The sequence below is a fragment of the Orbicella faveolata genome, unplaced genomic scaffold, assembly GCF_042242905.1.
Source record: "Orbicella faveolata isolate gen_17 unplaced genomic scaffold, um_ofav_v1 contig_3, whole genome shotgun sequence".
Taxonomy (NCBI): Eukaryota; Metazoa; Cnidaria; class Anthozoa; order Scleractinia; family Merulinidae; genus Orbicella; species Orbicella faveolata.
The window spans coordinates 7,373,604-7,387,648 of NW_028301558.1; the positions used below are offsets into that span (position 1 = coordinate 7,373,604).

General features: G+C 40.5%; 1 protein-coding gene and 1 long non-coding RNA gene across 2 annotated transcripts; one reads left to right on the forward strand and one right to left on the reverse strand.

Annotated features, from left to right (window-relative positions):
- Positions 1-237: 237 nt before the first annotated feature.
- LOC110060933 (beta-1,3-galactosyltransferase 6-like) lies at positions 238-5,326 on the reverse strand. The gene is made up of 3 exons (XM_020767743.2): positions 5,055-5,326; positions 2,515-2,916; positions 238-2,343 (listed from the first exon to the last, which is right to left on the reverse strand). The coding sequence occupies exons 2-3, from the start codon at positions 2,842-2,844 to the stop codon at positions 1,588-1,590; spliced, it is 1,086 nt and encodes a 361-aa protein (XP_020623402.1). The 5' UTR covers positions 2,845-2,916; positions 5,055-5,326; the 3' UTR covers positions 238-1,587.
- Positions 5,327-6,846: 1,520 nt separating this feature from the next.
- On the forward strand, positions 6,847-8,982 carry LOC149106213 (uncharacterized). The gene is made up of 2 exons (XR_016209683.1): positions 6,847-7,017; positions 8,744-8,982. It is a non-coding gene; the product is annotated as an uncharacterized LOC149106213 (long non-coding RNA).
- The last annotated feature ends 5,063 nt before the right edge of the window (positions 8,983-14,045 follow it).

Sequence of the window (14,045 nt, forward strand, 5' to 3'; positions counted from 1 at the left end):
TTTCACAAGTAATTGATGTGAGTACTTTGTAACCCGTGAGCTGCCTTTTGTTGCGCGACACTCGTCTGACAGTACAGTAATTCAATTGAACATGCAGTCTCTTATATCCTGGGGTATCAAATCGTCCTCTCTTGTCGAACCATATTCGTTCGATTAAATTCGAGTAAATCCAACAATCAATCGAAGATGAAAAAAAAAGAACAACAACAACAATAACAACAACAACAAACAACTCAGTTTTCTATTTGATAGTAATCACTCTGTCCGATCAAAAAAGACGCAGACAATCCAGTGAACCAATCAAAACTGTAAGCAAATACATGTAGTCAACGCGGAGCGCAGGAAAACGTGTGCGAGCAGGTCGCGATCGGTTTCTTCTGAATGGATGACGTGAATTTTTCATTCCCTATTATTACTCTCTCTACTCTCGAGTCATGGCACACTGCCATGACTAGTGAAGCGGACAATAATTCTAGATCACAACCAGGGCAGTATGTCAATCTCATTTTCCATACATTTGTCTGTAAATTTGGCTAGGTAGACGCCGTTCGCGGGAAACAAAATTACAGACAAATGTATCATGGAAAATGAGACAAATTAATTGAGCGTCTTCTAGCCAAGCTACATCCTTCAAATTTGGTAAATGCAATTTTCTACCTGGTATGTTAACGTTGCGATTCATAAATTGGGTGAAATTCAATTTTGGAAACAGTTAATTGCCATCGGATTCCCATACAAACACTGTAATTTTTTACCACTTTGCCTTCCCGTCGAGATAGTGTCGAAAACCGTGATAAGGTATATTCCATTGACTGCTGGACGTATATAAAAGGTTTTTTTTACATATACAGACGTTGAATTTAGCAAATTAATATTAGTTCTGTATAGTTCAGGAATTTAAAGACAGCTTTTATTCAGAGGTTTTACTTGGTCTTGAGTCGTAGAACGAAAATTACTCATATATAGTTGCTAATAAAACCAAGACGATAACCGACCAGTCAGACCAAACCAATATTTCTACTGGCCGAACGTACTGTGCACAAACTAGGGAGTTTAATTCAGGTCTTTACGATGCGAAAAAGCATCATGTTGAAGTCATGATCTCGTGTAAGTCTCATATTGAACGACGTGGACCGTACCATCACTTGCCTCCAACAGAATAGTGGGTACCAAGTTGGACTCCTCATGTTCATTTGCTGTTTTTGTCTTTTATTTTGGATATCAAAGGTCGACACCTGTCATATCTCATCTCCCGCATCACTGCTCAGTTCTGGAGGCGCTTTGATCTCTTTTATTCGTTGCGTAAGCACTCTCGTTCCCCGAGGCCGCGCTCCTTTTCGTCATCACCAAGAATCGCGACCTCTGGGAAGGTCCAATTTTCTGAGCATGCGCAGAGGAATCGTTTCATATTCTCAGCCAATCAGATTTATCAGACTTGACTCTGAACATGCGCAGAGTGACGGGAAGTCCGTGAATCGCGGACTTCCGGTGTTGGACCCTCCCAGAGGTCGCGATTCTTGGTGCTGACCAAACGAAGCGCGGCTTCTGGGGACAAGGATGTTTCGCAAGGTTCCCATTTTCGAGTTTTTAAATCCAACCTCTTTTCCTCCCTTCCTCTCCTATCCACAAACGGTGATGTTTCACCCATAATGCATTCTCAACACAAGGTTTAGGTTCGTAGAAGTAATTCTTGTGTAGCTTCGTGTAGTCAAACGTGTCATATTCACAATGCTCCGTGTAGTTAGCAACAGCAGGCACCGATTTAGAGCCATCTCCGCTGACCTCTCCCAGCTGGAGCATGCGCTTGGCGAATGCACGATGAATGCCCATGTATGCATCACAAACGTTCCTCGCCTGCCAATCAAACGAGTCAGGTACCACATGATTCAACCTTTCATCATGAAAATACAACCGACTCGAAATATTGTTGAGCCACATGGCGATCTGCTGGTCAGCGTGTGGATGGCACAGCATCATGCGCGCGTCTTGGTTCAGAAATTTGCCGACGACGTCACGTGAGAAAAGCATCCATGATTCGTCAATCCAGGAAGTGTTTGCTTCACAGTGGAAATTTCCCCAAATGAGATTCTCTTTTGGGCGCAGAGGCAGCTCGTTCAACAGTTTTTTAATGCACACGAAATAGTCGTCATCCACTCGAAGAAAGTGTTGGAAATCATAGTTTGCTGAAGCCCATTTCGCGTGGTACAAGAAGCGGAGTCCAAATTCCACGCCGCCTAGAAGTGGCTGGAATTCTAAGTCTCCGTACAGGGATTTTTCTTGCAAAAGAGTCTTCTGTACTTTCCTGTTGACGACTAGTCCGTCTGTATAGAAGTGACAAGCAACCTGCATGGATTAAACCACACAAGATTCATAAGTACTTTACTATTTTATGCTGTCCACACAGTTTAGGGTAAAGCTGCCCATAATCCTCTGTTGTGTACACTCGCTTACTGTCCCATGAAGAATTAACGAGAATTTTTTTCAAAGCTGATAAGTTAAACATGCTTCACTAACCTCTTTAATAGCATTGCAATGCTTCCACCAAGTCTGACGAATAGCGTCTCTTCTCTCCCACCTGACAGGCGCGCTAGATACAATTATCACAAGAGGAACACGTGCCTTGTTCTCACCTAAGTCCCGGATGTGACTTATAGGCAGCCCTACAGTGACGTCAGGTATTGGCCAGACCATTTCACCTTGGATTTCTCTGACGTTGATACGAAAAGGGAGCATGTCCGGTTGGTCCGGTGTGACAGGTTCTATGGGATGCTTCAAGTTTAGAAGCAGCATTAGCACTCCAGTCAGGAGGACGATAAGCTGGAGAAGTTTGAATCGTCGAGGCATGGCTGGGTTGTGTGTGACATCCAGAGGTCTTCTGGTCTTCTCTACCTTGTCCGTGATATAGTACGTCTAACACTAAACAAAAAAGCTAAATCAATAACACATTCGTTATTCCTTTCAGCATAGTTAAATTAAGAAAAAGGCAAGTTGTTCTTCAGCGTCAGTAACTCATGCACACTTGCTCGTTGCCAAGGAAACAGTTTTAAGATCCTCTGTAAGAGACCTTTTTAGCGTGGGCAGTTTGTCTTCCCACTCCCAGTACAGACCAGGGATATTCTTTAGAGAATTGGTCTTTTATCCGTATAAAAATTATTCATTCATATACACGCGACTATTTAAAAATCTAAGAAGCAAGAATTCTCAAGAGTATCATCACATGGTCTGAAATGAGGCAACAAAACGCCCTGGAGGCTAAAAAGGTTTATGGACATATGCAACTTTGGTTGACTAGGTATGACACAACAATACCCACAGCCGAGAGGTACGGTGGCTACTGGTGGATATTTACCAGTAGCGACCAACACTGAGGGGAATAATTATATTAGAAACAATATAATTGACTCAGAAGCCTGCAAAACTCTTTTGCAATTAGATTCGTGCGCAAAATGTGGAACAGTACAAGAACAGTCACATAAATCACCAAGTGATCAACAACAGAAATCGTAGTTTAGTGAAATTACGAAACAGTTAAGTGCACAGTGAGAAGAAGGTTCATTCACTTCAGTCTTCACATCTTTTGCTGGAAGTTGCTGCCCGGGGAATTCACACTAATTGCGAATTGTGGTCAGTGCCTTTTTGTTCTACATTTTTCAAATTTTTGAAGGCACTTGTTTTAAAGTTACTCCGTCAACTTTTCTTCAAAAGGAGTTTTAAAGTCTTCTTGATTTGAAACCATGCTGTAAGAAATTTTGTAATTTTCATTGTTTTGATTTCGCTATTAAACCTCTAAACAATAACAATTAAACACTTAAGCTGCTTTCTTCTGTTACGGTAGGAAACCAAGAAATAATTTGTTTACAATATTTGCCTCATTAGCGGAAGCGATACAGTTTCTGACTGAGCAACAAGAACATTTCCTCTGAATATTGAAAGGGCACAGCACGATAGCTGTCCCAAGGAATTTGAGCCCAATGTATTAAGTACTGTTGTGCGACGCGGGTTTAAAAACTGAAAATTTACAAAGAATGTATGAGCTGATTAGTGCCTTTGCCACCCAGACATTCTGCTGTTTTTGAAAGCCAGTTTCTCCTCGAATATTACACCTAAAGAGCCAAACATTTCACCAATTACTTATTTTTACCAGCTCTTTAAATGTTTGTAGTCATATTTGTGTCTGGCATGAAGCCTTTTCTGCGCAAATTTTTATGTAATAATGAGGAAAAATGTAAACAATGACGTCACCAACGATTCTTCAATAGCAAATACTATCCCGAGTTCGAGTAGCCAATCAGAATGCATGAGAAACAGACTAAAAACTGATATCTGAAAACATGATCAAATTATAAACAAGAGCTACGGTATAACAAGATTGGCCGATTTCCAACGTAAAATCTTCACATTTTAGAAACTGGCCAACATTAAGTTTTGTTCCGATGGCAGAGCAAGCCCTCAAAGTGCCCAATTTCCTTAATCTTCGCCTGCAGAAATTTAAGTTGATTTATAGTTTGCGGTTTTCCTTCGATCTGCAGTCTCTTTCAATCAGAAGCTATTTCAAAACGAAATAGTGTTTGGATTTCCCAGTGGTTATGGTGTTACACATTTTTAATCCCGAAACTACTTATTTTTACAATGTAGCACGTAATCAAAACATCGGGTAATCTTCAAATCAAAGCTAGCCTGAGTATCAGACTTTTTCCCCTCCACTTCTCTCCTCCCCTCCCCTGAGGAAAGCCTTAAACTCAGGCAAATCTAAATCCGAAAATCAAGTTGATAATCATTTAAGTGTTTCAAAATATGATTGCTCTCAACCAAGCTAAGATTATCTCGAAGATTTCGGTAACAAAGCGCACGTTTTTTTGTTTCAGTTTTTAACAGACAAAACGAGGTAATGATGTTCCCTTCCTTTAAAATGTTCTCGTCTTGTTTAATTTTCTACAAGGCATATTTTTGTTTTATCTAATCTCATCTGTTTTGTTTTGGTTTGTGCCCTGTCTGCCTTATTCGTCACATCGCGTTTGAAGCGGCGCCTGCCAATCCTTTTAGCTTTGACCTACCTGTTAATCTTTAGATCATAACGTCTAACTGCTCCACTACTATTGACCTGAACATCACCAGTCTTCTCTTAAAATAGACTGGTTAAAATGAAAGTTTTCCTGACCTGTCTCTCTTGAAACAATAAAATGCGATAAATGCAATTTGTTTTGGTACCTGTTATGTGGGCTTTCAAGTTATAAAGCCAATACAGCGACCTGTTGCTAGCCGGTGCCAATCGGTGATGCATGTCAACTCGCGTTGTTCTTAGGGGGAAGACACAGGGACAGTTGTGCAAGTGTTTGTCTCATCCATCCTACTCTCTTTCCCTCCCCTCCCCCCCCCCCCCCCCTTTTCGTCCTTTCTTCTCTTTAACACGGAACATTAGTTCTCCAAATCCCAGAGTTGAAACGCCGTCTGGAAATGAAATCACAAATGCATTCGTAGCCCTCGGGCTGTCATCGTTGTCTTCTTCTGATTACCATGACGATTCGACTTAACGCCCTCCTTTGAATAAGCGCCCTCTGCTATGATATTGAAAAGCATTGACATAGTATGGAAGATTAAACAAGTGATCTATGTGGTCTGCTTTCTCATGTGAACGTATCACTGAGCATATTGTTTTGGAATATGAAGCAACTGCCGTGACGAATACGTGAGCCCCAAATAAATCTTAAAGTCCTTGAATTAAGTATCTGTTGTTCACTAAAGTACGATATTGTTCTAGACAAGAACAATCGGACAAAGTGGCGCTAAGTTCCACTTCCCAGGATCCGACGCGCCTTACAACTTTTATGCTCCATAGCTGCGTGATTTGTACTTATAGAGGGAAATGGGAACGAGTCTCCTTTGAACTAGAGTTTTAAATTCCGGTTCTCAAGACTTGATCAGCAAAAGTTAAAAAGAATAAGTCAAAAAAAAAAAAGTCAAAAAAGTAAAAGGTAAAAAAAAAAGTCAAAGACAATTACATGGTAATCCTGTGTTCAATGAGCATCCACGACTTTGTTTTTTTACTTTATTAAACCTAATAACAAAGCAGGGTTGGAACTGTTGCGAGCGTGGCCATGTTCTTCGGTGGATTAAAACATCAGAGACATCCATCAACTGGAACTCAAGTTTCATTCTTACACGACGAAAACTTCTACATCACAACATGGACTCTTGTAAAAACTCAATATGGTGCAATGCATAGCCTCAACTTGGTGTTGAGCTTACAACTACACAGGGAGCCCTCACATCCGTTTAGAATATGGATAAAAGATCAACCTTTGTCGCGCGTGTTTTGTGTTTTGTGGCAGTCATTTTGAATTTTTAATACGCGGTCTACTAGTGCGAGGTCTAGATCCGTAATTTAAGAAGTCTGGGACGGGCGGGAAAATTCGCAAATTCTTGGAGGAGCCGATCGCCTGGCTGATTTCAAGCCGAAAAGGACTAGGTACGAGTCTGTAAATTATGGGATTAGCAACTATTGATCCACATAGTCAGAAAGAGCACACCGAGATTCACAAAATCCTTAAGTTTAGTGTTAGTCAGGCTAGTTTTGACTGAGATACAGCCATTTAAAAACGCCAAAATTACACAGAAATATTTGGTCATCCGGACAGGGAGTCCGGATGGCCAAACATTTTCCTCTAACTTTTGATGTTTTCAAATGGTTGTATATATCTTGCTTACTATTGGGTCTATTTGCACCAAGCTTGGGGATTTCGTAACGCTTGGTGTGCACTTTATGACTATGTGGCTCAATACTTGCTAATCCCATAATTTGTAGACTCGTACCTAGTCCTTTTCGGCTTGAAATGAGGTAATGAAGATGTGAAAAAGAGACCGGAAGTCGAAACGCTTGTCTAAAGTGCTGCAACATGGCGGACCAATGGCCTCCTCTTGAAAAGACGATTGTTATAAATATTTTGGAAAATGATTTACCTGTCGTCGCTGCAACGGAAGTGATATGTGAAAGTATCAACATTGAGTCGACACGGAATGGTGAGTACAAAAGTTGAATTAAGCCTTAATATTTTAATGCAGATGGTGTACGTGTCATTCACGCAGTGAAAAATGTTTCTCGACTTAAACCAGGCTGGTTGAAAACTACAATGAATCGGAAGAGAAAAATTATGCGCCCTGTGCGGACTTGTGCGAAATATGTTCGGTGAATGGTTGGCAGGCGAAAGAAAACTGCCCGGATTTGAAGCCAGTAAATGCGAGCACATTTGGTCGTGTAATTGAAAAGGTCTTCCCAAATGTCACGAAAACCAAACGAAGAACTGAACGAGGGATCCCCTTGTCTGCGATTCTTGCCCAACTGACAGAAGTTTTCCATCTTGGTCCTTTTTTTACTCTCAGCTACAGTTACCCCGAATGGTGAAAATCAAGTGCCGGTGCGAAACTGGAGTAGAATTCAGTAAAGTTGTTCCTTCACTATGTAATGAGGGTCAACTGAAGTAAAACCAAAACTAAAAACAAAGTAATTGCCTGATTACTTTCGGCACTCAACTGAAAGCTGCTCTGAATAATTAATTAAATAATTAAATACATAATCAGATTTATTATACAACTGAGAAAATTATTTCATTGTGGTTGGCTGAGAGTAAGCCAATTTATCCTTAATTTTTAATTTGCACTGAAGTGCAAATTAATGTGTACACCTTCAAAATTTTCTCAGTTATAATACATTAGTAATCGTATGAAAGCTCAAGCAATTAAGTAATTAAATAACACTACTTGTGATATTTGGGAATTTTTTCAAATTGCTTTGGTAATGCGATTACCTATACTAATAAATAAATAAATAAACAAATAAATACAATTGAACCTGCGGTTGCAACCACCTCTCGTAAGCGACCACCTCTCCTCAGCAACCAGTTTTCCAAAATGCCAAAAATTTCCCAGTCAAATCGCTATATTTGGAACCTCTTGTAAGCAACCACCTCTCGAAAGTGACCGCGCCCATTTTTAGAGCTAAAAGTTTGAAATTTCCTTTTGTTTTTAACCTCCCGTAAGCGATCACTTAACAGATAATAGAGCATAAATTGGATAATAAGGTGTTGTAACATTATTGCATTCCTGAGTAGTACAAGAGATGGAAATTTTTCAATGGGAAGAAGTGGATTTTTTTCTTGAAATTGGCTTTTCACATGAAAAACATTTAAAACACGAGGTAAATCTCTGCAGTTACCATATGCTAATGAGGCAAAATTTTGACTCGATATGGTCTGAGCTATCTTAAGTGACCATCTCCCGTAAGCAACCACCTAGGCTTGACATTTTGGGTGGTCACTTACGGGTGGTTCAATTGTATCTTAATTGAACACTTTCCAAATGGGGCTTTAGTTTTCAGGAAATATTTCAATTTGCTAATTCAAATTAAACCAGTAGCCAGGAATTCTGAAACCCTGAACATGCATATTACAAGAGTTCCAAATAATGTGTTTGAAATATAGCATTCTGCATTGAGTATATACCAAGAGGATTTTAAAAGTCATAAGTCATGTGACAGAAATGGATAGTTTGCCAATTTCATAGTAATTTGATTTTAAACCATGATTTATGAGTGTCGTAAAACCAAAACCAAACCATAGTAATTGCCTGATTACTTTTAACACTCAATTGAAAACCGTTCTAAAGTTCTAGTGAAGTTGTAAATTGTACTACCAAAAGTATTTCAAAATGTGATTTATTTTTAATCATAATCATACTCTGTTGTCATTAGGAATAACTAACATTGAGAAGAGCTCCGAAAATGAGACATCAAGAAATTTGTTACTGCATGGAAAGTCAGTGTACTGGTCTCATCTCAAAGAAGCCATGGGGACCAGAATAACCCATCCCTTAAATTATCCATGAGAAACTGAAATATGAAGGGATCACTTCACATTGGGTGATACAAAATGAATGTAAAATCACTTCACTGTAAGTGTGCTGAATAATAAAATGTTGGAAATGTTACTTCAGGATAGGTCCCAACTGGCTCAGATATCATTACTGATACACATATTATTACTAATAAATGTAGTTGAATTGTCCAAACTTGTATCCTAATTGACTAACAAGGTGAGCTAAAGAGATTAAACTCAATTTTATGCCCTTTCATTTTCATAATATTCACACTATTTCTTTCCTTTGGGTGGTTGAGGGGATGACTAATTAATATGACTGAGCAAATTGATTTGCTTTTATATTTGAGATTTTACAGTGATCAGAAACTGTGGCATCTAAAGATTACTCTGTGGTCAAATTCTCCTGAGGTAATGATATCAAAGCTTTGCAACTCCAACAAGCATCCAATTACTACACACCTTTTGTCTACAAGGTCACACTTTATATAACCACAGAAAATAATTTTAATTAGAGTTAAATATTTTTTTGGATCGAAAAACTCTTATTGAACTTAAGATAACTGTTTGTGAATTTGCAAAATATTTGTCATCATGAAAACTTTAAAGTAGAATGCATTCCCCTACACATTTTCATTGATGAAATATAGTTCAATAGCAATGGTGAGAATACTTTGGCTTGATGTTTTCTCTAATAGGCATGTTAGAGCGATCGCAGCAAACACAAAAAGAGTCACTGACACACCTATTTCTTTATTTATTTTTCAACTGTGGAACTCCTGCAAATGACCAGATTTTAGTTACAAATTTCACACGTCCACTGCTGTATGCAAGTGGGATGCAAGCACCACAGATGAAAGGTTCATTGAAAACAGGAGAGTTCTGAAGTGGATTGAAGATTGGGAGGTTAAGAAGTCAGTAGAAGAGGAGACCTAAGTGCATCAGACAGAAACAAATTAATTTTTTCTGGCAAGCTCTTATTTGATTTGAAGTCCATTATTATTGGCTTTGAACAGATTTGCAGCATTTCATTTCAGTTGAACCCCTGTTGCATCCATCATTAAGTCAATGTTTGTAAACAGTGACCTAGAAGAATACATTTTTGGCCAGGTTAGGGGAGGCAACGGAGAAAAATAGCAACCCTTAACCTACTGTCAGTATGGAACCACCATCAACAGAATTCGTTTGGGACAGACATGCTCCACTTCCAAGTCTAACACTGATAAAACTTAAAGCTTCTCATTTTCCAAACCAAAAAGGAATAAAACGGGTTTTATGCAAAATAGCGGTAGATTTATTTTTTGTGATAAATGCATTTCTGTACATTTGCTCTTTTTTTTACCTACTTCGCGAAAATTTGAAAGGCTCCGTGGAACCGCCGGTCATTTTAAAACGATCAACATTTTCATCCGTCATCCTCGGCAGTTGAAGTCGCTAAAACAAGAAGCTGAATGAAAATGTTTGAGTTAAACAATTCTGCACCAAATGTGTATTGCAAAAAAAGAGAAGCTCTGATAGTTGAGCGAGTTTCACGCATCATGACATTGCATGAAAATGTTTGGTCATTGCGAAAACCGACAGACTGGCATAAGATTTCTCGTTTGCTTGCGCTGTTTAATTATCTGTTTTCAGAGCCCAAATTCAGCCAGAAAACTTTTGATCAATCAAACTTCAATAACGTATACTTAAGCTTACAGCAAAGCAAGAAATAATAAACAATTAAAAACTACGCGCTGTTTTTCAGCATAGACACATTAGGACCATGACAATTTACAGAGCTCTCCGTTGAAATTCGGCAATAATACGAATTTCGTGTATTGGCATATTTTTACCGCCCATATAATTAAACATAAGTATTTTTCTGAAACAAAGAAACCCAGCCAAGGGAGATAAAACACGCAAACACACAACATACCTCTTTAGGTTCGTGGCAGTCACCAATATTCCTACAAATGAATGGATTGTTCTTGCGTTATTTCTGAAAACCTTCGCTGCACGTCCAGTGGTGCTTGTTACACTAACTGATTTCTTTGTGCGCTCAGAAATTTGCTTTAGGAGACAGGATTTCCCACTACCGGCGGCCCCAGCAATAATAGTATTGTGGCGAGCGAAAACGACATCCAGCACTTGCCTTTGACAGTCGAAGTCAAACCACCGGAAGCAAACGAACATCAACTTAATTTTCAAGCTGTTTGTGAATCGCATGACCGAAAAGGTCGCCAATTAACGAGAACCTCGTCGTCTCAAATCACAAAATTACCTTAGGATTAACATTAGCAAAATCTTCTACTATACTTACCTGATACTGTCAGGAGAAAAAAAATTCTTAACATAACGCGGCATAACAGTCTTAAAATTTCTGAATCGCAGTCTAAGCCTCGATCCGGCGTAGGCTCGCTTGCACGCGAGGATCTGCCTTCGCGCGCCGCTATCATGCTGACGCGTACCGCTTGTAGTTTGCTCCGCGCAACCGTTTCATTCCCTTAGTCCTTCGTCTCCCTGCTTTTTCCTTTTCCCTTCTCCACTGGCTTCGGCCAGTGTGACTATGCAAAGGGCCTCGCTATGGCGTCGGTTTCCATAACAACCGTCCAAGCACCTGTTACATAATCAGCTTATGTAGTTCTATTTATTCTGTCACCTTTCAGGCATAGTCGTAATGCAGAGTGTTTGATGATTAGTATGCATTGTCCCGCAAGCCCAAATATATGCAGAGACGCTTCTGGAACTTTCTAAGATTTACATAAGTATAAAAACTTGTAAGTTTAGCCCGGCATTTCATTCATTATTAGTGTGTGTGTTCAAACAATAAAACTTTTGCCAACCGGAGTAGTTAACATGTAAGAAGGATACCCTCTTTACCTGGGAGAGCTCGCAGCAAGCAGCATTTGAGGCTATTAAGCAGGAGATTACGAGCGCACCAGTGTTGGCATACTTTGATCAGTCCAAAGCTAGCACTATTCAGTCAGACGCATCCAAGAAAGGCTTAGGAGCAGTCCTACTCCGAGATGGTAAGCCTGTGATCTACGTATCAAGAATCCTCACCGAGACAGAACAATGTTACTCGAACATTGAACGAGAGCTGCTCAGTGTCGTATTTGCCCTTGAAAGATTTCATCATTGTGTGTATGGATACACAGCGACGGTGCAAACAGATCACAAGCCATTGGTCAGCGTGTCGAAGAAATCCATAGTGTCTAACTCACCACGCCTTCAGAGGCTATTGCTGAGACTATCCCAGTATGATGTGAGCATTGAATACCTGAAAGGAAAGGATAATGTCGTAGCTGACGCACTATCCAGAGTGTCTCCTCAGCCAACACCTAAAGAAGGAGAAGACGAGGAAGAATTCATCCCAGTTCACATGCTCACAGAGGAAATCCCGCCGATTCTACGAGAATTGGAGTTTTCAGACGCGCAACTGCAGAAGACACTACTTCCGGCTTACTGATGCAAGTGGTAATAAATGGTTGGCCTGAATTAAAGAAAGATTGCCACCCACTTCTTGTAGACTACTGGACATACAGAGAAGAGATCAGCGCAGAGAATGGTCTATTGTTCAAAGGCCATAGACTCATAGTTCCTGAGAAACTGCGTAGCAGAGTCCTCCAAACTATCCACGAAGGTCATTTTGGTTTTGAGAAGATGCAGCTGAGAGCCCGAGAAGCAGTATTCTGGCCAGGAATAACCTCAGATTTACTACAGACCGCCCAGAGCTGTGAAGTGTGCCAGACGTTCTCGAGGAGCCAACGACGTGAAACACTCTGGCCCCATGAAGTTCCTCAAGGACCTTGGGAGAAGTTACGAATTGATTTCTTCGAGTTTCAGTCTACCACCTATCTCCTGATAGCGGACTATTACAGTAGGTTTCCTGTGGTCAGAAAAGTACGCTGCACTACCGCAAGCGCTACCACCGCGATTCTGAAGCAGGTGTTTAGCGAATATGGAGTACCTCAAACCGTTATCACAGACAATGGCCCCCCCATTCTCGTCAAAGGAATTTGCAGCCTTTGCAAACCAGTACCGGTTCGACCACATCACGTCCAGCCCTCGTTACCCGCAGAGTAATGGTTTCATTGAACGTATGGTGCAGACGGTCAAGTAGTGCATGAGAAAGTGTGCAGCCGCAGGACATGATCCAAACTTAGCTATGTTGATCTACAGAGACACACCCCTTACTACCAGCATACCGTCACCTGCAGAGCTATTGAATGGACGAAAGTACAGAGCATTACTTCCAACCAGATCCCCTATCCAGAATCCCCATTGTCAGGTTGTCCGAGAGCAAATGGTGAAAGACAAGGACAAAATGTGCGAGCACTACAACAAGACTGCAAGGGATCTACCTTCACTGCCACAGAATCAGAGAGTGTACGTACAAGTTCACCCCCAGTGTAACCAATGGATCCCAGCAACCGTTACCAAAACGCCAGTAGCGTCTCAACCGAGATCGTACAGTGTCGAAACTACTAATGGAGCCCAGTTAGTGAGAAATCGTCGCTTCATTCGTCCAGCTCAAGAGACTGTTCCGATACCTGCCGAGAGTGTAAAGCGTGACGACAGCACTAGCAGTGAACGACTAAGACGTGTGATTACAAGACCTAAAAGACTTATAGAGACAATTTAATTAGTTTCAGCATTTCAGTTAAGGCCTTAAGCTATTTTCGATTAGAGGGGAGATGTTACATAATCAGCTTATGTAGTTCTATTTATTCTGTCACCTTTCAGGCATAGTCGTAATGCAGAGTGTTTGATAATTAGTATGCATTGTCCTGCAAGCCCAAATATATGCAGAGACGCTTCTGGAACTTTCTAAGATTTACATAAGTATAAAAACTTGTAAGTTTAGCCCGGCATTTCATTCATTATTAGCGTGTGTGTTCAAGCAATAAAACTTTTGCCAACCGGAGTAGTTAACAGCACCGATCCCTCAGTCGCGTCCCCGCCATCGCTTCGTGCGTAGCGGAACAAACATAAACGAAATGAGAACTCTTTCGGCCTTGTGGCAGCATTCTATTTCCCGGAATAAAATCATCAAACTTCGGGAATTAATACTCACCAATCAGAACAAGCGACACTATCACTTCCGCTTCGATTCTGTCAATCAACTAACTTTTCGCCTTTCTGACTTCCGTGGCCCCCAAGTGGCAGAGACAGTGCGAAAGCGGGTAGTTTAAAACA